The sequence below is a fragment of the Podarcis cretensis genome (genome assembly GCF_951804945.1).
Source record: "Podarcis cretensis genome assembly, chromosome: 4".
Classification (NCBI taxonomy): domain Eukaryota; kingdom Metazoa; phylum Chordata; class Lepidosauria; order Squamata; family Lacertidae; genus Podarcis; species Podarcis cretensis.
Window position 1 is genome coordinate 66,120,866 of NC_137173.1, and position 27,398 is coordinate 66,148,263.

Genomic DNA, 27,398 nt, shown 5'->3' on the forward strand with positions numbered 1-27,398 from the left:
TGAGCTTCTGATTTCTCCACAATTTTCAATCAGGATAGATGCTAGCAGGAGGAAGAAACAGGGTAGGGAAAAACACGATTTGTGTAACACTTTGCAATGTGAAGAGTTCTAGAGAACTCCAAAACTTTATTTCTATGTTGTGTTATTTTTGTTGTTACTATAAAGGTATTAAGCCACCTGTGGATTTTATCATTTTCCTTATAGAGAAACACATCATGTTTTATTTGTAATTCTTGGTCACTTTGAGGTCAATTGAAATAAAACTGTAATAAAAATAGATGTAGTGTTCCCTGCTGTTTACTGATACAAATACTAAAATTTAACACTCCTGGTCATTTATTTGGAAATAAATGTTGATTATAATTGAGCTCAGATCCAGATAAGTAGGTTTGTAATCAGTATGCATGTCACAATTAAGTCAACAGATTTAGACCAACAGATATGTGTTTTAACACCCCCCCCAATACCTTATGAATTTTATAAACAGTATCCTACTAATTATATGTATTCAATGAAATAAGTAATTGGCAAAAAATATAATGCTTAATACTGGTCTTGGAAGAAGATGTGCCATATGTAATAAATGCCTTTTCTATTTTATAATGCACACATTGGACCCAATGCATTCCTAGCAACAGAGACTGTGCATTGCCAAACAAACAAACAAACAAAGTGTCCATTCTCTGGCAGGATTTTGAATGTTTTCTTGCATGTCAGAAAAAAACACTGAACCCTAAAAACCATCAACAAATAGACTAATCTTCCTCCTTGGTGGTCATGCTCAAGAGTAGAAATAGTTATAATGGCTGCAGACCTTTTTGTTAGGATGGTACTAGGGAAACTTCAAAGTATGCATCATACTTGTTTGACAGGAAACTATGTTTGTTTCAGTAGTACTCTGCAATTGGAAGTAAACCCAGCTGTGATCAAAACAGCAAAGCAAACAACACAAGTCTCTGGTTGGCCACTGTGAGAAGAGGATGCTGGATTAGATGAGTCATTAGCCTGTTCCAGCAAGCTCTTCTTATGTTCTCAACAACGAAGAGAGTTTTTGAGAGAAAAGCACAGCTAGAAGGGCTTAGCTCCTAACATCCATCCTGTGTCTTAAGTCTTTCCTCTTTCCAATGTACTGTATTCAGCATTGCCCGAGTCAGACTATGACATTGTTAGATATAGTGGCACCCTAACAGCACAACCCTATGAATGCTTACTCAGAAGGAAGTCTTACAGTGTTCAATGGAAGTTCCTCCCAATTAAGTGTTAATGAGGACTGAGATGCAATCCTAAGCATGTTGCTCACTCAAGCGTTTCAATATGTTCAAAGTGGTTAGAACAGGCAGCTTTGAAGCCAAGACTATCTTGTTTTAATGATGAGGGTTGACCTGTATATTGAACCTCTGTGGATCTCTTCAACTCTAAGGCTGCTTCTGGATGATGTCTACTGAACATTCATCCTGATCAGTTTGCAGGGAAGTTGGATGACAGTTGCATCAAAGCAAATGTAAGCCCACACTTTCCAGTAAATTTCCCCATCACTTTTTATGTTGCTAAAAGTCAGGTCTTTGGGGAAAGTAGATTTGTTGTGGAAGACCTCCCAGTTTCCAATAATTGTGCAACATGAATTTGCTGGTGCTGTCTATGATTGAATCACACAATGGTATAACTACAGTGTCCTAAGGATGCATACTGAAGTATACTTTTTAAACATATATTTTAAAACTTTTTTCATTTTTCTTTTTCAACCCAAGAATATGGAAAGTAATTAGACAGAGGCTCATAAAATAATGATAAGTATAATTCTACCTAGGTTTATTAAACACATAATTTAGGAGGACCATATTTCTTTTTTAGGTGCAGGGAAGGCACGTTGCTTGAAATATAAGATCCCACCCAACTGCATGGGATTGTTCTGCTGGTTCTTCAGGCGAACCTTTCATCAGGCGAATCTTGTGGGTTATCTTTTCAGCAGCTGCAAAATCAAATCAAAAACAATTATTTACAGCAACATAAACCTGGTTCTTTAAAATTAACAAAATAGAATAGTGTGTCATATAAATTTCATTAGAGGGATAAACTACACTAGGAGGAAACCCAAGGGACAAGTTAAGAATACCAGAATGTGAAGGCAGTGTTGCAAGTATTTGGGATTCCTTGTCGACTCTTTAGCCATGCTTTGTAAGAAAAGTCCTGTAAGGCTTCTAAAATCTAACATGCGTTCAGGGTTGCAGAGTCCAGTTTTAGATCGGAGTTAACAGGGTTTTGTTTTTATGTTAAGCCAAAACTTTCATGAAGTTAAAATAAAAAATAAACTCCAGAATAGTCATACTGAATACGTACAAAGATAACAGCTTCCCGCGGATTATCTCGGAAAGGTTACTAAACTTTGCCGTCATAGCCACGGGGGTGGCACTATAGTAATTATGCCGGATTAGTTCATCCGGGGGTAGAAGGAAAACGCCGCACAATCGCCTCTCTACACACGATAAGCTTTTGTACAGCTCGAGGGGTGTGACGCTCGCGGGCGGCATCCGCGGCGCCGGAGAAAGCAAAACTGCCCGAGCGGAGGATAAACCCGCCGCCTCCCGCCCTTCGCTCAAGTGACCGTGACAAAAAAGGAGAAAAAAACCCAAACCCCTCGTCACGTATCCGGAGTCCCCGCCTGCCTGCCTCTCCCTCCCACGCCAGCCAGTCACTCCCGGCGGGATCAGAGCAACCATCGCCTGGCCGCGCGCCCGCGACTCCGTCCCTTTACTACCTGGGCTCGCCGCTCATTGGCTGGGCCAGTCCCGCCCTCGGGGATGACGCCACCAGGCCTCGGCTTGACAGGCAGGTACGGCTTGGGGGCCGCCATGTTGGGAGCGGAAGCGGAGTGAGTAGCGGCGGCGGCGGCGGCGGCGGCAGTAGTAGCAGCAGCAGTAGCCCTGCTGGACGTCGGGAGGTTGGCTCTGCCCGGCAGCGGCTTCTTCCGAGCCCAGTTCTCTCCGTCGCCCGCGCGTGGGCAGCTCTGCCTCGTCCTCCGCCCCCAGTGCGGGGGTTGGGAGCGCGAGTGTCCCGGCAGTGCCCTCCCCTTGGCCAGCAGCAGCAGGAGGAGGAGGAATCCTGACCCTGAGCCTGAGCGAGAGACTGTGGGGCAGCGGCGGCTCCGGGTGGGGGGAGCTCGGAAGTTAAAGCGGGAAGATGCCGTTAGCGCAGCTGGCGGACCCCTGGCAGAAAATGGCTGTGGAGAGCGCGGCGGAGAGCAGCAGCAGCAGCGCCGAGGTAAGGCGACCTGAGCGGCCGGCCGGCCGGCCGGGGAGCGGGCACAGCACCCCCTGCTGCCGCCGCCGCCGCCGCCGCTGAGCCCCGGAGGGCGAGGACGGGCCCGCCAGGAGGCGGGGGGGGGGAATTAAACGCCCGTCCTGGGGAAAGGGGAACGTTTTGTCGCTCTGCTTCCGCCTCGGCTTGGGGACCGGCGGCCGCTTCCTCTTTCTTCGAAGTGCCCCATGCAAGGCAGGGCAGCCCCCTTGCCCGTCTGGGGGCTCTTGGTGGCCGCCTGCTCTGTCGCCCCTCTCGCGCCTCACCCCGCTCGCTCCTTTACTCCAGATTAGCCAAGTCCGCTTCCCTCTCTCGCCCTCGCCGCTCTCGGGGCCAGCGAGTCACGAAGGGGCGCGTTTCCGACTCTCACCCTTTTCAGCGACAGGATATTTAAAATCCCTATTAGTAATGGCTTGCTTGGCGGCGGGGGAGAGAGTGGTGTGGGCAACTCTTCTGGCACACAAAACCCCTCTTCCCGGTTCGGAGAATAAATTTCTTTTGGCGGCAGGACGGTTTCTCTGTACGCGGTGGCGTTGAGATCTCTGGCGTAATGGAGAGGGCACAGTTTACCTCTGCCTTCCTTTGAAAGGAATTGAGTGGGATCTCGCTGTTGGGGAGGAGGAGGAGGGAGATAAAGTATGCGAGGGGGTGCCTATGCCCTTCTTTTCTCCCCTCTTTACTGAAACAGATCTATTTTGTGATGGTTTTTTTCACCTTAGGGAAGAAACATGCTGATCCATACCGCTAATGCTGCTGATGGCTTTCAAGCTAATTTCGAACAGCCTCCTTATTCCATTTGTTTGCAAGGGACGATAGTCAGGGGAAGTGGAGGGGGCGAGACCCTTGACTGCTGGTCAGGGCAAGGCCAGTGGGTTAAGAAAATCAAAAGAGGGTGGGAGCAAAGGGACTTTCCCATCTATAGCCTACTACTGTTCTGAAATTTGCTGGAGGAGGAGTTAAATAGTGTTAAGCTTCGGAATATCTCAGTAATCATCGTTCCTCTCTCCACTTCATAAGGTGCAGCCCGAATACAGCACCTTTATGAAGCCAAGAACATCTGGGTTAGGTGGTTGTAGAGTGGGTTGCTGTCAGATTGTCAGATCTGTGATAGAAACTGAATGGTTGAATGACTTGGCAGCTTTTGTTCTTTTTGATGGTGTTCGGTTACTTTCCCCGGCTACTGTCTCTTCCTCCCTCCCTTCCCCCTCATTTTGACCGGATGCTCAACTTCCTCCATGTACAGGTCTGTAACCAGGCAGTAGGAACAGTTTGCACATGAGAGCAAGTTTTTTCTTTTCTCATTTTTAAAAGGGGAAGTCCTCATATCCTGCTTCCGCTGAAAGCAAGGCACCAATATAGGAACTGGTGGTCATCTGTCTCCATTCCCCCCCCCCCTAAATTCTCATGATCCAAGAAGCGATGTACTTTATGTAGTTGAAGCAGCATGCTTGTGGTTTGATCAAGTTTAGATAATCTGGCTTAATTAGTTGCTTTCAGGGTATGGTTCTGAGAAAACCTCTCTGCTGTTTCATCAAGTGGTTCCTTTTATTGGTAGTAATAAGGTGTTGTGATAATTTGGCGTAATTAAATTACCCTGTTTCTAGTTTTGTTAAATCCCGACCTGAAGTATTTCGTTCTTTTTGACTTAGGCTGATAAGTAGAGCAACAGTATTTGTGTTTATAACACTTTGTTCCATAAAGAGTTTGTTTTTTAAAAAACCATTTGCCTCAGAGGTGTAATAACAATAAAGCACTTTAACTGTATTTCTACGGATGACATATCATTGCAGCCTATTGAAATATATCAGTTTCCCTATGGAGACGACCAGATAGTATGTCTAAATATCGTTCCAGGAGCTAAGCATAATGTTTGAAAGACACTTATGATCTGTGTTGTGCTTGTTATGTGCAGCATCTAAGAACATAAAAGCAACCCCACTGGATCAGACCAAATGTCTGTCCAGGCCAACTTTTTTTTCTCACCACATGCTTATGGAAATCCCAGCGGCAGGACATGAGTACAACAGTATTTTTCTATTCATGATCGTCACTGGCTGGTTTTCAGAGACATACTACTTCTACAGTGAAGATAGAATAAAGTCATTATGGCTAGTAGATGGTCTTACTTTCCATGAATTTGTCTAATTCCCCTTTTAAAGCCTTTAACTATGAATTGTGTGAAGAACAGTTTGCACAATTTTATGCAGTTCTGTCATGTCCGTCCCCCTTATTTATAGCAGGCCAGTCAAACTTGTGGCTCAAGGACTGCATGTGGCCCTTGATGCCTTTTTTGGTGCCCCTCCGCACCCCCAGGCCTCCTTTCCAAAGCATATAAATGCATAGCATAGTAACAAACCCCCCCCATAGATCGTTTAATTAGCCAGAGGCATTCCCAGCTATATCAAGGGTAGCCAGCATGGTGCCCTCCAGAAATTACTGGAGTACATCCCTAGCCACTGTCCATGCTAACTGAGGCTGATGGGGGTTGGAGTATGACTACATTAGCCCATGCCATTGGTGCCAGGATGCAGCATGACCACTGACTTCTCCCCAGCACCATCTACCAGCCTCTCTAGATGATGAATGATATTTGCAGTCTTCACACCAGGCAGGCAGATCACAATGTGGTCTGCAGCCAGGTCAGAAACTTAGCTATTTTTGTTTATAATGATAAAATTGCCCACTACCAGGAGTATCTGCTCATCCAGATAATCTTTGCCAGCTCCACATATTCCTGATTGTGACTAGCCTTGGTGTAGAGATGTTATACGCTATGGAACCAATGCACTTATAAGGGTTTCAAACATAATATGGTATGCTGCTCCATGGAAGAAACTTCTAGGTAGATCCCATGTGGAAGAGTGCATCTTTCAAAAAAGTACTTTTGATGTGAAATAATTAAAAGTGTTTCTTCCCACCCTATTCTTTCAAGACAGTAGTGTGATTTAAATTAATGAATAAATAATAATATTGCTTGGGAATGCTCGTAGTGATAGACTTTGGTAATTAGGAACAATGCTTGTTTAAGACATGATTATGACCCAAAAGCCTCTGGCTTTCTTTGCATAAAGAATTAAATATAGCCAGTTTCATTTGGTTAAGTGAAATTAATTAATTCTCAAAACTCCAGTCTGAGCTGCAACTAGAGTTGGCTATGAACACGAGAACAGCCCACTGAATCAGGCCAGTGACCCATTTGTCCACATCCTGTTCTCTCAGTACCCAACCAGATGTCTGTGGTTTCCACTAACTGATACCCAGAAACATACTATCTCTGACAGCAGAGGTAGAACATAGCCTTATTCACCAGGAATTTGTTTTACAGCCATCCAAGATGGTGGCCATCGCTACCTCTTGTGGGAGTGAAATCCATAGTATAATTATTCATTGAAAGAAGAAGGTACTTTAGTTTGTCTGTGCTGAATCTTCCAACATTCAGCTTCACTGAATATCCCCAAATTCTAGTGTTAAGAGAGAAACTTTTTTCTATCCACTTTTTCCATAGCATGCATAGATTTATACACTTTGATCATGCTGCCTCTTACTTGGCTTTTCTCTAAACTAAAAACCGCAACCTTTCCACATAAGGAAGTGGCTCCATCCTCCTCCTGATCATTTTGGTTTCATTCCTTGTCAGTCACAGCCAGTTCAGACCCCAGATAGGTTAGGTTAATTTTTTTTTGTCCCAAATGCATGACTCTCATCAAAAATGGATGTTAGGGAAGGGAAAAAAGATTATAACAGTAACTCAAAGCCATTTTGCTTAGTGGAATACAGGACAAAAGCACATTGTGTGTAGATGGCTGGCTGGAGAGATGGGGAAAGTGTGCATTACTTTCTTTTAAAACCTTCTAATTATATGTTAAGTGTTTTCATCATGTAAGTATTTAATCATGGCTATAGTATTTGCTTATATCAAAATGTTTTAAGAAGGCAAATTGTAGTATTTAATGGTTTGAAGTGAGAATAAGCCCCTTTCTGAAAAATTGCTTCTTTGCCTTTTATTGAGACTGTCAGTAGGGAAAGCGCTGGTCATATTGATAGAGGGCTGGTGGTACCATAACCTATGCAGACAATTGTCTGCTATCAAATGGGGCTTGGAATCTGTTCTAGGTGCCTTTAAACTGTTCATACTTCTCAACCCTGGCACACTTTCCTATTGTACTGTCATGGGTTGTGGCAAGCTGCTCTTCTCACCACCAATATCCTTGCAACAACCTTGTGGAGATACCATGCCCTCCCAGCTGAAGCAAATACGGTAGCAAAGAAGAATGTGTACAGAGCTGTGTTGCAACTTTTAAACTGACGTTTTAAACAAACATGTATATGTTCCTTTAAAATGCCGGAAATGTAAACGAACAAGATGCTATATTTGCAGGGCGGCATTGTGAGAGATTTCAGTTTCTTGCTTGAAGGTTATAGAATTGAAAACACACTAGAATGTGCATTACCAGTTAATCCAATGATTTGCTTATGAATTACCTAAAAAACAGCATTTAAACCTATAAGGAGCAATTGAAAAAATATGTTTATTAATTTTTGAGAACACAGCTGTAAAAAGTAAGATGTACAAATCAGTGAAAGAAAAAAATTAAAAAAACATTAACTGTAACCATTGCTGTGCCTGAGTGAAGTATAGAGGTTGTTTACATCATCCTCTTCATCTTCAGTTTTAAGAAATAAATATGGAGCGAAAAATATGGAGCAGTAAGCAGTTTGAGAGAAACAAAAATATAACTTAGGGATTCAGCCCTAAGCATATTCACTTAGGAGTAAGTTCTGTTGAAATTAACATGACTACTTCTGAGTAAATATGAATATAATTAGGCTGCAAACAGAAAAAAATGAAGCCCTTACTAATAGCTGTCTTCAGCGTTTTCCAAAAATATCTGGCTCATTGTAGTGATATATCATTTCTGCAATCTTAACTGCAGTTAGCCAAATTAACCTGTGTGCAAGCCACATTGAAGTGTGAGTATGCTGAGCTCTACTGTTTTGAAGCTTCAGGGAAACTACTGGCTTTGCATTATGTCTGAACCAGCACTCATAACTTGCTTACCCCCCCCCCCAAGCATGATTGGGCAGTGGCAACCAAGAAAAAAACTTGGCTTCAGAATTGTGGTCTGTTTTGAGAGAAACAACCCACAAGCACTGGTTTGGAGTATTGCTAAGCCTGCCACTCCATGGTTTGTTTCCCTGACAGAGGAAGGGAGGAGCGAAGCAGGAGAGCTCAGTTTGCATGCACTTTCACGTGGCTCATGCATAGGCTAATTGATTACCTGTAGTTGTGTCTGAACATGATCATTGTAAAGACAGTACAGTTACAGACGCTTCAGGTTACAGACTCCGCTAACCCAGAAATAGTACCTCGGGTTAAGAACTTTGCTTCAGGATGAGAACAGAAATCGTGCTCCGGCGGCGCAGCGGCAGCAGGAGGCCCCATTAGCTAAAGTGGTGCTTCAGGTTAAGAACAGTTTCAGGTTAAGAACGGACCTCCTGAACGAATTAAGTTCTTAACCCGAGGTACCACTGTATTATTTACTGTTATATGTACATTGCTCTTAGTACAAAATTCATAAAAATGCTAAACGATACATATACCTACAAAATATAATTTTTCCTGTTAATGACCTTTGACCTGCATAGCTTTTACACTCAAATCTTTTACCAGAAAGGTTGCAAGATAAAATAAGTTTGCAATCTTCTTTGTATTGTAACTTGTATTATTTCTCCAATTATTTGAGTGTTTTCATACTGTGCAGTCAGGTATTTGAAATGCCAGATTACACTAGCAACTGTAATACTTGGAATTTTGTGATTTATCTTGCATTGAAACATCTAGACAATATTTTCTAATATGGAAAATTATTGTAAATTGACTTATTTCTTACTTTCTTCTACAACTTAGCCCCACTGCAATCTTTCAGTTGTTACTGATGTAAACATGTTATACATCTATCTGTATCTGTTTTAGAGTAAGACTAATATGTGGTGATGAACACACCAGAGGGCTAAACAGTCTTTGGCAATGTGTCATTTTAGTACACTCATCCTACTGGAGAAAATGACTGGCTATAATGAATCACCTTTCGCGACCAGCCCTTCACCAGTCTGATTTACTAGCCAAATCATAAAACAGATTAGAGATCTGGTACATGCAGCTCATTCTTGCTGGGTGTCCCTTGTGAGCAAGGCAATTATATGCTGCTAAAAGTAATGTAGAATCATATAGAAGTTAGTGCAAATATGTGTTCCACGAGTTTTACTTGGAATACTAATGTTCCTATTGTGATAATGATGCTACACATTAAAAGTGTAAGGAATTGTGCTCTAAATTTTCTTCACATCCATTTAAATGTTTTTATATAAAATGAACTCTTGCTGGAGGAAAGCAGTATTTTAGTAGTCCGTAGTGTATTTTGATTTGGATTCACGAGGATGAGTAAGAGCCTGGTGTGTTTCTTTGGGTTACCCAGACAACAAAGTGATAAAGAAATTGTTAAAATCTACATCTCTTGGTTTTGCGTCAGGTGGCGAAGGCTGCTTTGCCATCTTTGACATTGAAAGTTGGATAACTGCCTGGTTTAAGTAAGTGGAAATTAGTAAGTAGGGTCTGAAGAAAGAGGAGAGTCATACAGAGGCTTCTGTTTGTTTCTGGGAAGGTGTTGATAAATGCAGTGCTTCTTATCTTTGGCAGTTCCCAGTGCCAAGTCACACTGAAATACACCCATCTTGATATTTTGCTTTAAAGCAGTGTCATCCTAGGAAGTGTTTTAGAGTAACTTCCTTTGAGCAGCCAAGTCTGGATGAGAGGTTGGTAGACAAATGCTGTGCTCCAGCTAACATGGCTGCTGCTTTAGTGCTGCTTAGATCCTTGAGCAGGGGTCAGCAAGGTTTACCTCGCCTGGGCCGGTTCACTCCAGCAGAGATCCCTGCGTGGGGCAGATCGCTTGTGTGAGCGCACCCGCCCGCGATTTCCGGCATCTACCTCTGTGCAAATGCGATTTCCGGCACCACAGACGCGAGTTCCCATGCAGTGCCAGTTTAGTGCAGCGCATGGGGACTCGCCGTGCAGGCGGCTTGGTTCGGGGGCGGCTTGGGGGCTGGTTAAACGACCCCCAGCCCATGGGCCTTAGGTTGCCAACCTCTGCCCTTGAGTGTGCAAGGTGGGGAAACTTGCTTTCAACCTGTTATCCTATTGTACACAAATTATTTACCTATTTTATTTCCTGTATGTTTATACTGATTTTCAGGCAATTATTGTTTCCTAAAGTGATTTTAAAAAGAGAGAGAGAGAGAAGTCTAGGCATCAGTCTTACAAATGACAAATGCAAGGTACACAAGGAAAGGAGAATAAAGGGAAAAGATCAGTATTGTAAACTGAGATATGAAAGCTAGGAGATAAATGGCACCTTAAACCTAGATTATGGGCGCTACAACAGAATGTCTAGGCATGCTTTTTTATAACAAGAATACAAAGCTGAAAATGAATGAACTGCAGCTAAAATATATCATTTTTCACATTTTTCCCTGGTCACCCCTCTAATATTCTTAAGAGGGTCTCTTCTCCAGCCTTCAGAGAGTAGCTGGAACTGGAGAGGCAGAAAAAGGTCCTCCTTTCCTTCAGCTCTGCAGTTTTAATCTGAAATCTTAGATGCAGTACTGCACCCAGAACTCAGAAACTGTTCACACTAATGAAATTCCCTATTACAAAATGTGCCTAGCACAATGGGAGTTTTGAACACTGGAAAATATAGAGATATCAGTTCTTTAAGGCCGGAACAAAATAGTGAGATTGCTAGAGGGTACTAAAAGGAGCCAGAGGCCCATCTAGTCCAGCAGTCTGTTCTTGCGGTGGTCAACCAGATGCCTATGGGTAGGCCACAAACAGTTTTATCCAGGTTGGGCTGGATTGATCTTCTCTGCTGGTGTTCTTTCTTGAATAGCAATTAGTGTATTTTGTTCATTTGGCCGCTGAATGGAGTCGGGGTGTTCTTTCCCCTTGCTTTTGCATTCCCAGGACAGCAGGCAGTTGTGGCTCAGTGTTCTTTCAAGCAGGGAGTGGGGAAGGCATGCCCCTTGCAGCTGCTGCTTCTCTGGCTGAGAACTAGGGCCAGGTTAGACTTCCGGTCGCCTTGATGTTACTCCTGGGAGGCAGGGGAGGCAGTCTCTTAGTGGTCCTGGGTCCTCTGGGCAATGACAAAAGCCAAAGTGCGTTTTCCTTCTACTCTCCAGTCCCAGGGCAACTCATATCTGTGTTTTTAGTACAAGATAGCCAACCATACAAGAGCCAAGATATGAAATAGATATGCAGTGGGTTGCACAGTAAAACTTGACTGATATTGCTTTAATGGATTCGATTCACACATTGGCCAAAAAAAAAAAAAAAAGTTCTGAAGCAAGTAGCATACATCATTTGATTTTTTTTTTAGGTGATATATATGAGAGGAAAAATCTTATGAGGCATTTTATCATGCATAAGAGGGAAAGTCCCCTTAATATAGTACTTGCTGTCTAAATGGCCACTTTTAAAGTGGTTTATTGATATATCTAATTGATTAAGCATTGCAGTCCTATAATTCTATTCTTTATCTTCACTTCACAGTAATAGAACTTACATATTATTTAAAACACAATAATTTTCGATAGAGCTGCATCACCTTTGCCATTGTCAAGGTCCAGTTTAGTGTTTGTTTTGTATTATGGGTTGTTGTCTTCATCTTGCTTTTTGCAGATCTATGGGGTTCTAGTCATAAGTGCTCTAAATAGTTAGTAGCTTAGAATTGTACACCTTATTTTCTTTCTGTAAAGTCACCCGCCATTCACTGCCCAGTAAGACAGTAGTTGCAACCATCTTTTATAGTAATTGATGCTGGCAAATAACTTTGAGTTTTATCCAATGGCAGTCCTACTCAGAGTAGACCAGGGGTCAGCAAACGTTTTCAGCAGAGGGCCGGTCCACTGTCCCTCAGACCTTGTGAGGGGCCGGACTATATTTTGAAAAAAAATATGAATGAATTCCTATGCCCCACAAAAACCCAGAGATGCTTTTTAAATAAAAGGACACATTCTACTCATGTAAAAATACGCTGATTCCCGGACCGTCTGAAGGCCGGATTTAGAAGGCGATTGAACTGGATACGGCCCCCGGGCCTTAGTTTGCCTACCCATGGAGTAGATTCATTGCTGTTAATAGACATGACAAACTTAGGTTCATTAATTTCAATTGTTATACTTTGGGTAAGACTTAGTTCAATATAACCCATTGTTTTGTTATTTTTAATAAGTTGTAGAGAAATTTTCTACTTTAGTTGCTTTATGAACCCCCTTTCTTTTTTTTTGCAGAATGGCCAACAAATCATGGATGAACCTATGGGAGAAGAAGAGATGAATCCACAATCAGTAAGTAAAACCTGAGTGTTGATATGTTGCCTGGACAGTCTCAGCCTATGGTGCTTAGCCAACTAGTATGCATGCACATATTCAGAGCAAAAGCAAAATCAAGCACTAGTTACAAAGTTCTTACAATGACTGGCTGGAATAGAGAGGAGGAACCAAAAATTGCTGGGGTCTCAGCTGAGCCTATGCTGTCACCTTGCTTCCCTTGTATCCCTGCCCCCAATTGCATCCTGAAAGAATGCCTATGACTATTGCCATATGGCTGTTGAAGGAAAAGAAACGGCTGATGGAGCTGGCATCTCAGCAGAGCTGATGAAGTAGTAGTGACTCCTCTAGTTAGAATGGCTGTATCCATTGACTGCTGCCGAGTTACTTCATTTTTTTATATCAGTTTTGTGGTACTTGTATGGAATATAATATGCATAAATACATGTTTGGCTTGTGGCAATAGAATAAAAAAAATGTATTGCATTAAATTTAAACTTTAAGTTTGGAACATGGTCCTCAGTTCTTCTTCTTGTGAACTATTATCAGAGGAAGGTGGTACTTCCCAGGCATTTAACTGTGCAGTGTTATACATCCCTACTTAGAAAAAAAAGAGAGAAGTGTTGCCTTGATATGAGAACTGTAATCTTGTGCTCCTGAGGGAAGTTGTTATCATATGAAATGCAATGGACATTTTTGTTCCACCAACACTATTACTATTCATAAAGATTGATCTTTCAATGGTTTTTTGAGACTTTGCTGCCTCTTTTGCTTCCTTTGTTCTTGTTCTTTTTAGTGCTGCCCTTCTCCTCCCCTTTACTTACTCAGATGTAAGCCACAGTGACTGTGTATCGGGTTGCAGCATAACTAGTTTGTAAGTCCTGTTTATCTTAGGAGAACTCAACCTTTGTTCCATAACCCATTGAGAAAAATGAATTCTAGATAATTCCCTGACTTCAGGAGTAGAGGAAAAAGAAATTATGTGCAGGATGAATTTATGCCAGAATGTGTTTCTTAAAACCACAATATTATCCAGTAACCTGTACTGTGTTACTGTGGGCCAGTGGAACAAGGTTACTTTTTATGTAAGTTCATTCCTTACATAACAGACTTAAAGTTAAGCTGAAGTGTTCTAACTGAAAGTAGGAATCTTCCAGGTGTCCTGGTGAACTGTTCACCAACCTAGGGTACTGTTCTAAAGTTGCTCCAGTCCTTCATGAAGAGCAGACCCCAGAAAGTGGTTATAGGAGATTGCTATTTTGATTTGTAGAGGACCACAAGACCCCCCAACCCTCCAGAGCAGATTTTGAGGTGGGGCTGCATTGGGATGAAAGAAAATTGTTGTGTAAGTGGTTATTGTGTTCTCCCCATGCACAGACAACATTGGATTCAGGCTAAATTATAATAATCTTTTGGTCAAATGCATAATAGCAGGTAAGAAATAAATCAAATAGACATTTCAAATCAGTTAGATATTTCAGTGCCAAGAATTCCAGAAAGTGGTGCCACCACCTAGATGTAATTAAAATGATATAAAAGATAGGGAGGGAGATATTTTGGTCAGTTTTCTTCTGCAGCCCTCCCCACCCCCACCCCCACCCTACCTCTCATGTTGTCCTAGAACAAATATTGGGAATGTGGGAGGGGAATCACTCGAAATTGTTTAGCTCTCCATTCTATTGATGGATGACTGTGCTGGATCAAAGAGACAAGCACAAAGATAAAATCATACATTCTTTACTGCTGAATCAAAGACATAAACACTTGTCTGAGTTTTCACCATAATTAAAAACAAATAATAATTTTACCTAGAAAATATTAGAATTTTCCCAAACCAGTTGTTTCATACAAGGGTGTTGTTTATAAACCAGATAGATGTGTGAAATCTATTCTCTGACATTCATAAAAGAACTTAACACTTTGCAGATTCTTGACAGAGTTTAGCATGATATGCCAAGAACTTCTTTACATATGTAACATTCTGGGATGGAAAGGGGCCAGAAAATCCATTTAGATCTATTTTCAACTTGAGATGTTATGATAAAGTGAAGGAGAATAGAAAGCAGCACATCTGTCATTAATGGCTACTTAAAGGCCTGTAAAATTTCATGGCTCTGGTTAGAATATTTGTGGGGAGGAGTGCTCCATATTTCTCTCTCTAACTTCTACCCTACTTACTCTGATATACGTTGCTTCAGTCCCTATATGCATGTCCATTCAACACCCCCATTACTCAACTCTTCTGTTAAAGAGACTTATAGTGATCAAAGTGGTCAAAAGACATTGTCTTTTTCCAAAAGCAAGAGTCCCCAGTTGTTGTGGGGAGGCGATATGCAGTGGTGGCCTATGGTTTTGGAGATTCTGGGCAAGAGAGTCATTTTGGGTCCCTTAAAATTATGAAAGCAAATCAGGCACAAAATTTCTCTTAATTCTTTTTATTCTATCCAAAGGAGCCCTGAGCAACAAGCAACAGGTGATAACAATTCCTTAAAAAACTTACCCTCCCATCCCTGCTTTACTCAAACCTCTGCTGTTCTTTGTTTAAAGTAGCCTCTTTTTTTCCTTTCAGTGTTCCTCGCTTCTTGCTTCTTCTACTCTTCAGCAGATTCATGTATGTGAGAGATATACAAAGCCCTCAGATAATCCATAGTACCTTCACACAGTGTATTTCACTCCTGGTACCATGTATTTACTTCAACATTAATTTCTAGATCTAACGTAATAATTTAGATCATGTTTTATTAACAAGCAAACACCCTCCAGTCATACAATATACATAAAACATTCATCAACTGAATTTAACATTCTCCAACTGAACAAGCTAACTGATAGGCTTGCTCTTAAGAGTCTATTCATTTTAAAGATTCAGTAACATATGTTATCATGGGGTGTGTGCAAAGTGGGGTGCAGATTAGGAGAGAGGATGAGGCATAGAAGCGGGGGTGGCCTGTGTGCAAGGGTGAGTTGAAAAAGGTAAGAAGGGGAAAGGGGGAAAGAGAGAATCATGGAAATGTAGAGTTGGAAGGGAAGGGACCCCAAGGGTCATCTGGTCTCTAACCCCTTGCAGTGCAGGAATATCAGCTAAGCAAAAGGGTTTGCAAAACAATGATGGAAAAGGAGGCATGGGAATGGGGTTGAAAATGAAAGCAGGGACATGAAAGGACCTGAAGAATAGGAGGGGATGGTGGCTTTCTAGTTGGATGGAAAGGATATTTAGTAGCAATGTGTGGGGCAAGATAGGTGCAAGAGGCTACCATGGGATGGTTTGTGTGCAAGGAGGGTGGTTGCACAAAAACGGGGAAGCAGGAGGTATAGGCTTGTGGGTTCAGGTGAAAACAGGTGCGAAGGGGGCTGCAGATTAGAAGAGAGAAGTGGCTTCAGAGATGGAGCTGGGAAAGTGAAAAGTGAGCTCAGTAGTTGCATGGAGTAGGAAGAGGAAGCTCTAGTGGTTATTGTGGAGCGAATGGGAATAGGGTTGGTTAGCGGAGTGAGCAGGGTTGCAGCCCCTAGTATGACAAATATCCATGCTTGTGATTGGTGCATGTGTGGGAAGATGGTTTGGTACGGGGTAAGAACTCAAGAAAAGCCCAGTTGGATTAGCCCAAAGATATTCTTTGAAGCATTCTGTTTGCTGCAGTCAGTTGATTTCTTCTGAGAAGCCCATAATAAGTCAGCAAGGCTATACCCCTTACCCCACTATTTGTCCTCAGCATCTGGTGTTCAGAAGTACACAACAACTGTTCCATTTAGCTTTCGTTTTATGTTGGTTCTATTTGTTTAAACATTGTTATCCACCCTGGACTCCCTTTGGAGGAAGAGTAGGACATAACGACATCTGTTAGCCACATTGTTGTTGTTAACTCTATCCTCATAAATATGTTTAATTATTTTAAATCTATCTTAAGCAATGACTTCATCTTGTGGTGGTGAAACACCATAGATTAATAATGTGTTGTATTAAGAACGCCCTTCTTTTATGTCCCCTGAATCTGCTACCAATCAATCTCACTGGATGATGCAGAAGATAGTATTCTAAAGATAGTATTCAGCTAAGTTTTACTCAGAGTAAACCCACTGAAAGTAATGGACCTGAGTCATCTTAATTTCAGTGGGTTTCGTTTGAGTACAGTTTAGTTTAATACCACCCTAACGTGAGGGAGAAAAATTCTGTGCCTACTTTTCCTGCATCATGCATAATTCTATAAAACCTGACTAAAGTGCACTGAACACTTTATTTCTTATTTATTTCATAGAATCTGTAGATTATAAAAAAACCGTAAAGTGGTTTACAAAAATGATAAAACAATAAAGATAACACACAAAAAAGTACAACATACAGAATGCTAAAATGTTTTAAACATATAGAATGCTAAAATGGCAATAAAGTAGACTAAAACAAATCTCAGGCAAACTTTCTAAACATCTGGGTAGGTTTATCTAAATAAGAATGTCTTCAGCACACGCCAAAAAAACACTACAGTGAAGGGTCCTGTGTTATATCAATAGGCAGGGAGTTCCAAAGTGTCGGTGCTGCTGCTGTACTTGTAGGGAAGGTGCTCCAACGCTTTTGTCTTCTTGTTTGACCTCTTCTGTACTTTTCTAGCTCTTTTTGAGATGGGGCTACAAGAACACGACTGTATGTGGCTTTCTAAATTTGGCCGCACAATAGATTTATTTAGGGCACAATCTAATACACATGATCCCTGAGAGTGTTGTATACAGTAATTTATTATCTCTGAAATTATGCAATAATATTTCACTTCCCTGTTGTCATCATGTGTATACTCTGCATCATGCCAGCAAGGAGAATAAAGCCAGCTGCTGAAAGGATAGCAATTACTCAGTTTCACTCTTGTGAAGTACAGAAGCAGCAAATATATTTTTCTTCCACACACATAGCTGCTTTCTTCCATGCTCCTTTATTACATCTCCTGTCCTTCCTTTAGTTCAATTTACTTGAATTATTACAGTTCTATCACATGGCTCTTTTAATTCTCCTTCCCCGCGCAGCCAAGTCTTACGTTCTGTTCAGGATGTGAACGGGGCTCCGGAACGGATCCCATTCGCATCCTGAGGTACCACTGTAATACAATCCTAAAACTCCTTTTATGTATAGGAAAAGCTTTGCCTACTGTGTAACAATAAAATGTATAGTGAGTTGTGGCCAGGTTCAAGTCTCCACTCAGCCAGGAGGTTCAATGGAATAAGCAAGGCACAGTGGCTTGGTCTCACCTACCTCTAAGAAAGATTGCAATGATAAAACAGATAATTAAATGCATGTTACCCTGCCTGATCTCTTTGGAAGAATGGTTAGATATAAAAGTGACCAATTATTGAGAATAAACTATTTGATGTAATTAATTATTTTCTTTTTACTTTGTGTATTAAATAATCCTATAAAATCAATACTGCTTATGGAGGCTAGGAGCAATGCTTTGAGAGAGTTGAGCAGAGACCCATTATGGTTGTGGAAGCCCTTCGTCTTCAATGCATGAACCACCAGTCAGTTTGCACATAATACACAATCAGGAAAAGAAGCCCAAGAGGCTCACACTTCTGCTTTTCCTGTAAATGTCTATGGTGGGACTTGCAGATACTTGCTGCGGTGACATCCATAAGTCCCCACCCCACCCCTTAGCAAACAACACTAGGAGCAGAAGTGAGTCACTTTTCTCCTGCTTTCTCCCCTTTTTTATAATGTGTGAATTAGCTCTTGAACAAGACAGCTGAAGCTGCGATTTTGAAGAGTGACTAGAGCTGTTCCTGTACCGACTACATGCTATATTGAGAAACAAGCAAAATGTTGAAGAAACATTTAAAAAGTGGCATACGATAATGACCTAAACTTAGTATTTTTACTAGGTAGCTGAATATGCCAGATGACTATTTTCCGCTTTTTATTTTCTTAATTTGGAAAAAAGAAACTGTTCATAACTAAGCTTCCTTCTGTTATTTTGTATTTCCCTACTCTATAAAAATCTGGCAGTTTGGTATCTTTCATTCCTCAGTTGGTGGTTTTCCCAAACATGAAGAAAACCAAACTTTTGTGGAAATTCTACATTCCTGTTTTTCCTAGTGGTACCAACGTTGGACTTAATGAATATATATTTTTCTTTGTTGGCTTTTATCCATTACAATTGCTTTCATCTGTGAATAGTTAAATACCAGCCTAGGATGAATATTCCAGGCATGAATTCCAAACATAAAAATGAGAGCTTTATTCTTGTTTTCTTTGCAGGAAGAAGGCAATGTTAAAGAGATTGCAATAACATATCACGTCAAGGAAGGACATGAAAAAGCAGACCCTTCACAATTTGAACTCCTTAAAGTGCTAGGACAGGGGTCTTTTGGAAAGGTAAGACAGACCTCTGGAATTGATACCAGCTGTCATGGTGCTCAGATGGCTTGCCTGAGCCAGCACTAACCAGAATTCCTAAAATAGATGCTCTGTTTCTGTAATACCACCTCTTGAATCTTTTGTTCTAATCTCCTTCATTGTCTCCTAGTTTGCTCCCTAGCTCGCATTCATATATGCAGGAATACTTATTGTCATATTTTTTCAGTGAACAGTATAAATTAAACATATTTTTCACTAGATCACCTTAATATTTATGCTGTGGAGGGATATTCAGTTTTAGTCATTCTCAGAGTAAACCCACTGAAATAATTCTGGTTGGTCTACTCTGAATATCACTAGAATCCAGTCTCACCCTATATCTTTTCAAGGATGAATTAAAGCATGCATATATTTTGTATCTAGTTCATATTTTGAAAGAGTCTTCAATGTGTCAGTGATGAAAACCTATATATTCTTGACCTACGTCCATCAGCATTAAAGCAACTAAAAGCATTGGTCTCTGAGCAAACAAAATTTGTTTTAGTTGCCTATTTTAATACTTCGACACAATTGGAAGGAAACTTACATCTCTTGAACTAAGGCATATTTCTAGGATTGCCATGGTAGTATGTGGTGTTGATTTTCTTTTTCAGAGTTAGACACTTGACATAAATTTTCCCCTCAACTGTGGAAATATTCTACTGAGCTTTGTGTAGTATAAAAGTATTGTAGGGTTTGAAGGGACCCCAAGGGTCATCTAGTCCAGCCCCTTGAAACTGCAGGAACGTGCAGGTAGCCCATATGGGTATCAAACCTATGACCTTGGCATTATCTGCACCACACTCTAACCAGCTGAGCTAACTACCACTCACAGAATTCTTTGTCCAAAGATGACTACAGTGGTACCTCTGGTTAAGAACTTAATTCGTTCCGGTGGTCTGTTCTTAACCTGAAACTGCTCTTAACCTGAAGCACCACTTTAGCTAATGGGGCCTCCCGCTGCCACTGCACTGCCGGCACGCAATTTCTGTTCTCATCCTGGGGCAAAGTTCTTAATCCGAGGTACTATTTCTGGGTTAGCGGAGTCTGTAAGCTGAAGCGTCTGTAACCCGAGGTACCACTGTATTTTACAACAACACATTTTCTTCATTCAACATTTAAATGCCGAAAAGGTCTGAGTGGCCATCTTTAAATAAACTCCTCTTAACTAAGGGCTCAGTCTAAGTCCCTGACCTGCCACGGGGGCGGGGGGTGAGCTGGGCAGACCACAACACCTTCACTGATGCTGGGCTCCCTGTTCACCCCCAACAAACCTCTGACTTGCTGTAACCTGTGAGATGTCTGTAAGTGGAGTGTTCCTGGGAGGGCAAGTGGCTGAACTGATCAGGGATTCCCTGGATCCTGAGCCATCTCCACTGCCATCACTTGATGATATCTAGCCAGATGGCTGTGCTTTTGCCCTGACCAGCATGAACAATGAGGCTGCAGATGTAGCAGTGACTCTGCATCTCTCCGGCCAGGGTTTGGCTTGATCTGTTATTCCTTGCTGTTCCCCTTTCAAGGAATTTGGTTTGATAAAAGATTATTCAATCTTATTTATGACATTGGCATCCAATTTCCTCTGCTCCTTGCACTTGGTTTCTGTACGTTACTGGTAGGAAATGTACACTCCTAGTCTAGTAGCCTTGCTGTAACAATACTTAGTGAGTTAAGAATGTGAAATTGTACTGAAAGTGCACCTGTTTTGATATAATTGGGGCCAGAGTCTTATTCACATGCAGCTTTTTAAAAGTATGTAGAGAAGTGGAATAATGCCTACCTTACCGTTTGCATTCATTTAACAAAGGTATATTGTGTAGCATAGATGCTCTCAAAATCAGGGATAAAGATTAGAGATATTACGTATTGGGACTCGATATATGACAGGCGTTCACGCATGCAAGCATGCATGGGTATGTGAGATTGATGTTTCTGTATGTGCACAAATACGTTCTTACCCTGGGTCTGTTCAGTGTGTGTTGGATCATTGTAATAGAATTGTTTCATGTGTTCCTTTTTACAGGTATTCCTTGTAAAAAAAATCTCAGGATCAGATGCAAGACAGCTGTATGCAATGAAGGTGCTAAAAAAAGCAACACTCAAGGGTAAATGACATGATTTCTTTAAATATAATTGTTTTAAGAATAATATATTGAAACATTGTTGCAAGAGACTGATAGTGCAATGAGATGTGGTGGAGGAGCTGATAGTAAAAGGAAGGTGCTAGAAAAATCATTTTGTCTGTCTGAATCTGGCAGTTGTGCGATGAAGGACTGCAGGAACTAAGAATTCAAACAATTGCATTTTCTGGTGTTGACTTGATGGCTGAGCTTCTACATAATCTTGGGAGAACTTTAACCCCATACCCTTTAAAAATTAGAGCAATTCATATATTCAGGGCAATACAATCCAACTGGAATACATATACATATACACATACATATATATATATATATATATATATATCCCCATCAAGAATGTGATTTTGAAAAGTAGCATATGTGAAAAAGTTGGAACCCATTGAGGCACATTCATGCACTTGATACTTGCTCATATTTAGACAACCTTGCTTTTGTTCCCTGGAATCTGCGCCTAAATTTAGATGACTGCATCTAAATTTACCCACAGTGGTGTCTTTTTCAATCATCTATTTGTCATGAGTTTTGCTTATTAGCTCTTTTTCTTGTACTTTTTTTAAACATTATTAAACATTTTGCTATGCATGTTTGCTGGGAAATAAGACCTGTTTAGTTCACTGATACTTTATGGTTGTGAACAGTCCTGAGATCTGCAGGTATAGGGTGGTATACAAATTTAATAATAAGTAATAAATTATTAGTAATAATGTTAATCTTAGGGTTGGGCTATACATGAATATAGCCTGCGTTTGGAGGCTAAAAATACATATCCACCATAACATAGGGCGTATGGCACTGAATATTTTCCCGGTGCAACAGTTTTACAGGCATCTTCATGTGGACTATGTTCACATCTTGATGGTTTTGCTAGAATGAGTGCTTAGAAACAATAATTGTAAATAGAGCAAATAGAATTTGAATGCACTTAGTTTCTTGGCTTCAGTTTTAGAATTCACATTCATAATGTAAATTCAGTACTCTTGCTTTATGCAACAGATGCCTAATTTCTTTTTGCAAGTTTTTTATTGCATAGTATGTATTTAGCAACAGACAATGGAAAATTGTCAGGGTGATGGATTTGCTAGTTGTTGAATAATGTATACTACAAATCCTTCCATCAATACTTAGACACTGAGATAAAGTTATGGTGATCACCCTTTTTGGAAAGCATGCTAGAAATTGAGAAGAAAGTCCTTGAGAGCTATAGTAAAGTACACTACCGTACATATATTTTCAACCCCTGGTACTTTGGTATGATTGTTGACTCAGGTAAGCCAGGGTCTATGCAGCAGGGGGATATGAGCATAGGCAAGTCCAATGTTTTTCCTGCTCAGATCCCAAAAATTGTATTTATAAATTTGGTACTAGAGAGGTGAGAGTATAACTCTGCTAACACAATCGGGCCTTCCTGGCACCCCCATACTACACCCCTCTGTGCCCCACAATCCGCTCATAAAGGTTGAGGGACCACCTGGAACTGGGCATGGGGGCTCCAGCAGGATGTGGACATGAGAGAATTTTGTAATACTTCCTCGCACAACGGAAGTGCCTTTCCATTGGCACAAGCCATTTTTTATCCATAACATTGCACTCTTAAAACTTTATTTTTCATTACATTTTGTAGAGTGAAAATGGTTCTTGAAAACTTTGACATTGCGTCCACATATAATGGATATAAAACCGAAAAACAATAGTCCATATACATAATTAAGTGGGTAGTATTCATTTGCACTAAATGTTGGTCAACATCTCTTATAGTTCGCGATCGTGTTCGGACAAAAATGGAGCGTGACATTTTAGTAGAGGTTAATCATCCCTTTATTGTCAAGTTGCATTACGGTAAGTTTAATAAGCATCCTAAATTGCTAAAGTACAGTAAATATTGCTAGTTACTGGTAACTATGATATTTCGTACGTATTTGCCATTTATAAAATCCTGATACCTTCAAATAAAATATAGCAAGTTCTATTGAGACCCAACCTACCATCTTGTACTCCTGTACAAGTCAGTTTGCATAACTGACATTTGTTAAAGCAGTTAATTGTACAGTGGTGCCTCGCAAGACGAAAAGAATCCGTTCCGCGATTCTCTTCGTCTAGCAGTTTTTTCGTCTTGTGAAGCAAGCCCATTGACGGCTTAGCGGATTAGCGCTATTAGCGGCTTAGCGGCTTTTAGCGGCTTATCAGCTTAGCGGATAAGCAGATAAGCGGCTTAGCGGCTTAGAAAAAGGGGGGGAAGGGGGAAAAAGTCGGAAAAACTCGCAAGACATTTCGTCTTGCGAAGCAAGCCCATAGGTAAATTCGTTTTGCGAAGCGCCTCCAAAACGGAAAACCCTTTCATCTAGCGGGTTTTTCGTCTTGCGAGGCATTTGTCTTGCGGGGCACCACTGTATAGGAGATTTCAACCATACTACTCATTGCAGAAAATCCCAAAAGGACAAATGCTACATTTTTATCATTAGTAAAGATCAGTTTCTGAACAAATGTAATTTTTGACATTCCTTTCACTTCCCTAGTGTTAAATTTTAATATATTTTTAGTTATGTAAATATTTTCATGTTGTAAGCCATCTTGAATGTGGCGTAACTATGGAAAGGCCTCATACAAATATACAGTGGTGTTGTTAAATTTATCTCCCTAAGGGTTCATTTTCAGCTTTTGTGATTTCAGTACTGTTTTGGCAGTTTTCTCACCTATTTAATTAATATAAGAAAGAAAAAGAAATACTCTGTTATAGAGTATGTCAGCTATACTTTCTTTTTAAGCATTGGCCAGAACAGAACATACTTGGGTTTTATTTACCTGAGATTTACCCAGTCCTGTTTTTAAAGGGATGCTTTGCATTTTGCATATCTCTGAGGCAATTAAATTTTAAATTTTAAGAAGCAACCCACTGTTTGCTTTTTCTGTTAAAGAAAAATATTCAGTATTGAGGTGGAAGGGGTAGAAGCTTTGATGCTGTTCTCCAGTGAGTGATCTGGAACTTTCTTGTTGCTGAATGCAAGTTACAAGTGGCCAGATCTATAATAAATTTGGCATTGTCCAGCAGTTTAAAGTTTCAGAAGTCTGGATAACATGTGCTTTGGCAATGTGAGGTCATAGGGGTGGGGTGAGCAGAAGTAATTTGCTTCTAAAAAAAATAACCTCAAAAGCAACTCGACAGAATCCTTACACTTCCACATACAAAATGTGCACAGTGTGTATTTTCTTCAATACCCATCACTTGCATAGTACATACAAAACACAGAGCAGTTGTGCATTAAAGCGTCAAATATCTCATAAAACTTCTAAAACCTCTTTTGAATGCATAAAATACATATGAATCTTAACATTGGTGTGGCCAAGCTAAATATTGCTTTGCGTGCTAGTTTTGAACTGTATGCTACAAATATGATACACGCTGTATAGAGTAGACTATAGTTGATAACTTTGTGCTCGTTGAAGAGCTTTTAATCCAGTGGAGGGTGTCCCCTAATGGAAGATGGAGGGAGGTATTTCTTGCTGATTTCCTTGTGCCCCTACAGCGGCCAGTGCCAGCCCTCACCAGTGTCAGCTTCAGAAAGTTGGGGACTCCTCCTGATCAGTGTGGATGGTGGCATGGCAGGTGTGGGGAATAGAGAGAACGGGAAAAATTTGCATCCCTTCTTCTTTCGACAAGAGATACCACAGCTGGATCTAAAACCTTTCTATGACTCTAGCCATAATGTATAATAAGCAAAGATGCTCATTTTAATGTTGTTTGAAAAATCATAGAACATGGTAATAGCTAGGGTGCAGCATTGCATTTTAACACGTTCTTGAACGAACTTTTTAATGATCCAGCATGATAAAACAATATCTTTGCAATAATAGTAACAGTCAGTAAGTACCTACATACCCAAGAACATAATACTTTTATTAAAATAATGTTGATTTCCCCCTCAGCTTTTCAAACAGAAGGGAAACTATACCTTATTTTAGACTTTCTCAGAGGAGGAGACTTGTTTACACGCTTATCCAAAGAGGTAAATGTTTCATATATTGTTGTCACAATTCTGAATTCTATTAATAGAGGTTGTGTTTATTTTATGGAATGTGCTCAAATGTTCAGGGAAATATTTGCCATGATTTCTTAATTAATTGTACCAATGAATCTAAGTTACTTTACACTGCATGGTCTGTGTTCATATATCTCTTCCGTTCTGTCTCTTCTTTCTTCCCCTTTGCTTTCCACACTTAAATCTTAAATATTTTGGAGGGTCAGGAGTGGGGGAATAGAGATGCAACAAATGTACTGTTGAATTATCCTTAGACAGCTGATGTAGAAATGCACCCAATCAGAATTCAAAGTCTGTTGCATTAATAATGCACTTACTTGACAGTGCAAGTGACTTTTATAAACACGTTTATATACACAAATATAAACACTTGACATACAATTTTTAGTTTTCAATTTAAGTTTAAACTGGGAAAAAACTCTTCAATCTTTTCTAATCATAGAAACTGTTTGCTCTGTATTAACTTTAGACAAGTATTATGCATTTTCTCTTCTAGGTGATGTTCACAGAAGAGGACGTCAAATTCTACCTGGCTGAGTTAGCACTTGCTTTAGATCATCTGCATAGTCTTGGAATAATATACAGAGATCTAAAACCAGAAAAGTAAGAACCTTTTATTTTGAATATGATAGAAATACCATATTCTCTCTCTAGATTTTTAATCCTCCCAGTATGCTCTCTGACAGTCATTATTTGTTGTAAAGAAAATCAGCATAACCATGTTTCAAACAAGCTTTATCTTTTTTATAGCATATTACTTGATGAAGAAGGACATATTAAATTGACAGGTAAGTAAAAACAAACTTCTACTACATAAATAATTTGTAGACAGTTTTCTTTTAGTGTGATAAACAGCGTTAGAGAGGGGAAATGAAATTATGCTGGTGAAACACATGCAAAGTATAAAGAACCTGTTTTCAAAACTTTGTATATTCTCATAAGATTACTAAATTCATTGTGCTTTCTTTCTCCAGATTTTGGTTTAAGCAAGGAGTCTATTGATCACGAGAAAAAAGCGTATTCCTTCTGTGGAACAGTAGAATATATGGCCCCGGAAGTGGTTAATCGGCGGGGGCATACACAGAGTGCAGACTGGTGGTCTTTTGGAGTGTTAATGGTAGGTTTCTGATGAACTGAAAGTGGTGGTAGAGTCTCTTGATCCCCGATCCTTGGCTCATTTACTTGGGGGTAAATTTCATTCATTTTAAATGTAAATAATTCAGAAGTAGCAGTTTCTAGTCCAGAAAATAGTAGGAAAGAGAAGAACTTCATGTTTTCAGTGGTAGTATTACTGTATTTTTCCATGTATAAGACTAGTTTCCGCCCCCACCTAAAAATAATGTCAACAATTAGGGGGCGTCTTATCCACGGGGCCATCTCCCCCCATTTTCTTAAATCTGAGGCCCCACAAAATAGGGGGTGTCTTATACATGGGGGCATCTTATAGATGGAAAAATACGGTATTTCATTCTGAAAAAGATGTGCAGCTCCTTATCCACAACCTTTTTTCATCAAACACAAAAAATTAAAAACCAAGGCCAAATAGCTCAAGCTGCTTCTGTCACTCTTGTCTGCAATTTACAAAGCCACCACTGGGTTCTACAATATTTTGGTTACAGTATTTCATAAGTGCATAAATACCATAAGACTATGATGGACTAAATTCAAGCTGCTTCTGTCACTCTTGTCTGCAATTTACAAAGCCACCACTGGGTTCTACAATATTTTGGTTACAGTATTTCATAGGTGCATAAATACCATAAGACTATGATGGACTAAATTCTGCCAGTATCTATAGTTGAATGCAATCAAGACAACAAAGAGAAGTAATCCCTGGTCAGACAAAACTATAAAAAATATAAATCTTAAAAACCACAACATATTACAAAATGATTATAATTTAAGCTTATCAAATGTTTTGAAGCAAAGCTGAGATGTTTAAAATGCAACACATTATTTACAAAAGAATAGCTTTTTTTTTCAATCATAAAGGTTGATACAAGAAGTAGATCCTATAGAAGTTGATACAATTGCATAGTAAGAATAACAAATAGATTCACCAAAAAAGACTTCTTACTTTATTATAAGTTTTAACATTACTGAGGATAGAAAGTACTTAGCTATCTTATCACTAACTTTTCCTGAGACTCGCCATTTAAACAGTAATAG

At 40.2% G+C, this 27,398-nt stretch overlaps 1 protein-coding gene and 2 long non-coding RNA genes across 4 annotated transcripts in view; 1 reads left to right on the forward strand and 2 right to left on the reverse strand.

The window, feature by feature from the left end:
* LOC307214009 overlaps positions 1-27,398 on the reverse strand; it is a 107,078-nt gene that overhangs the window by 53,725 nt on the left and 25,955 nt on the right. The gene's annotated exons all lie outside the window — the stretch shown is intronic.
* LOC307213999 lies at positions 1,789-2,891 on the reverse strand. The gene is made up of 2 exons (XR_013837809.1): positions 2,756-2,891; positions 1,789-1,969 (listed from the first exon to the last, which is right to left on the reverse strand). It is a non-coding gene; the product is annotated as an uncharacterized lncRNA (long non-coding RNA).
* Positions 3,122-27,398, forward strand: part of RPS6KA3 (ribosomal protein S6 kinase A3) — a 43,055-nt gene continuing 18,778 nt past the window's right edge. For both annotated transcript variants that reach the window (XM_079972226.1, XM_079972227.1), the window contains exons 1-9: positions 3,122-3,258; positions 12,640-12,696; positions 18,917-19,033; positions 21,078-21,159; positions 22,951-23,031; positions 25,117-25,196; positions 25,726-25,832; positions 25,980-26,017; positions 26,204-26,346. In XM_079972226.1, the coding sequence (XP_079828352.1) occupies positions 3,178-3,258; positions 12,640-12,696; positions 18,917-19,033; positions 21,078-21,159; positions 22,951-23,031; positions 25,117-25,196; positions 25,726-25,832; positions 25,980-26,017; positions 26,204-26,346 (786 nt within the window). In that variant the 5' untranslated portion in view covers positions 3,122-3,177. The remainder of the gene's footprint in view (positions 3,259-12,639; positions 12,697-18,916; positions 19,034-21,077; positions 21,160-22,950; positions 23,032-25,116; positions 25,197-25,725; positions 25,833-25,979; positions 26,018-26,203; positions 26,347-27,398) is intronic.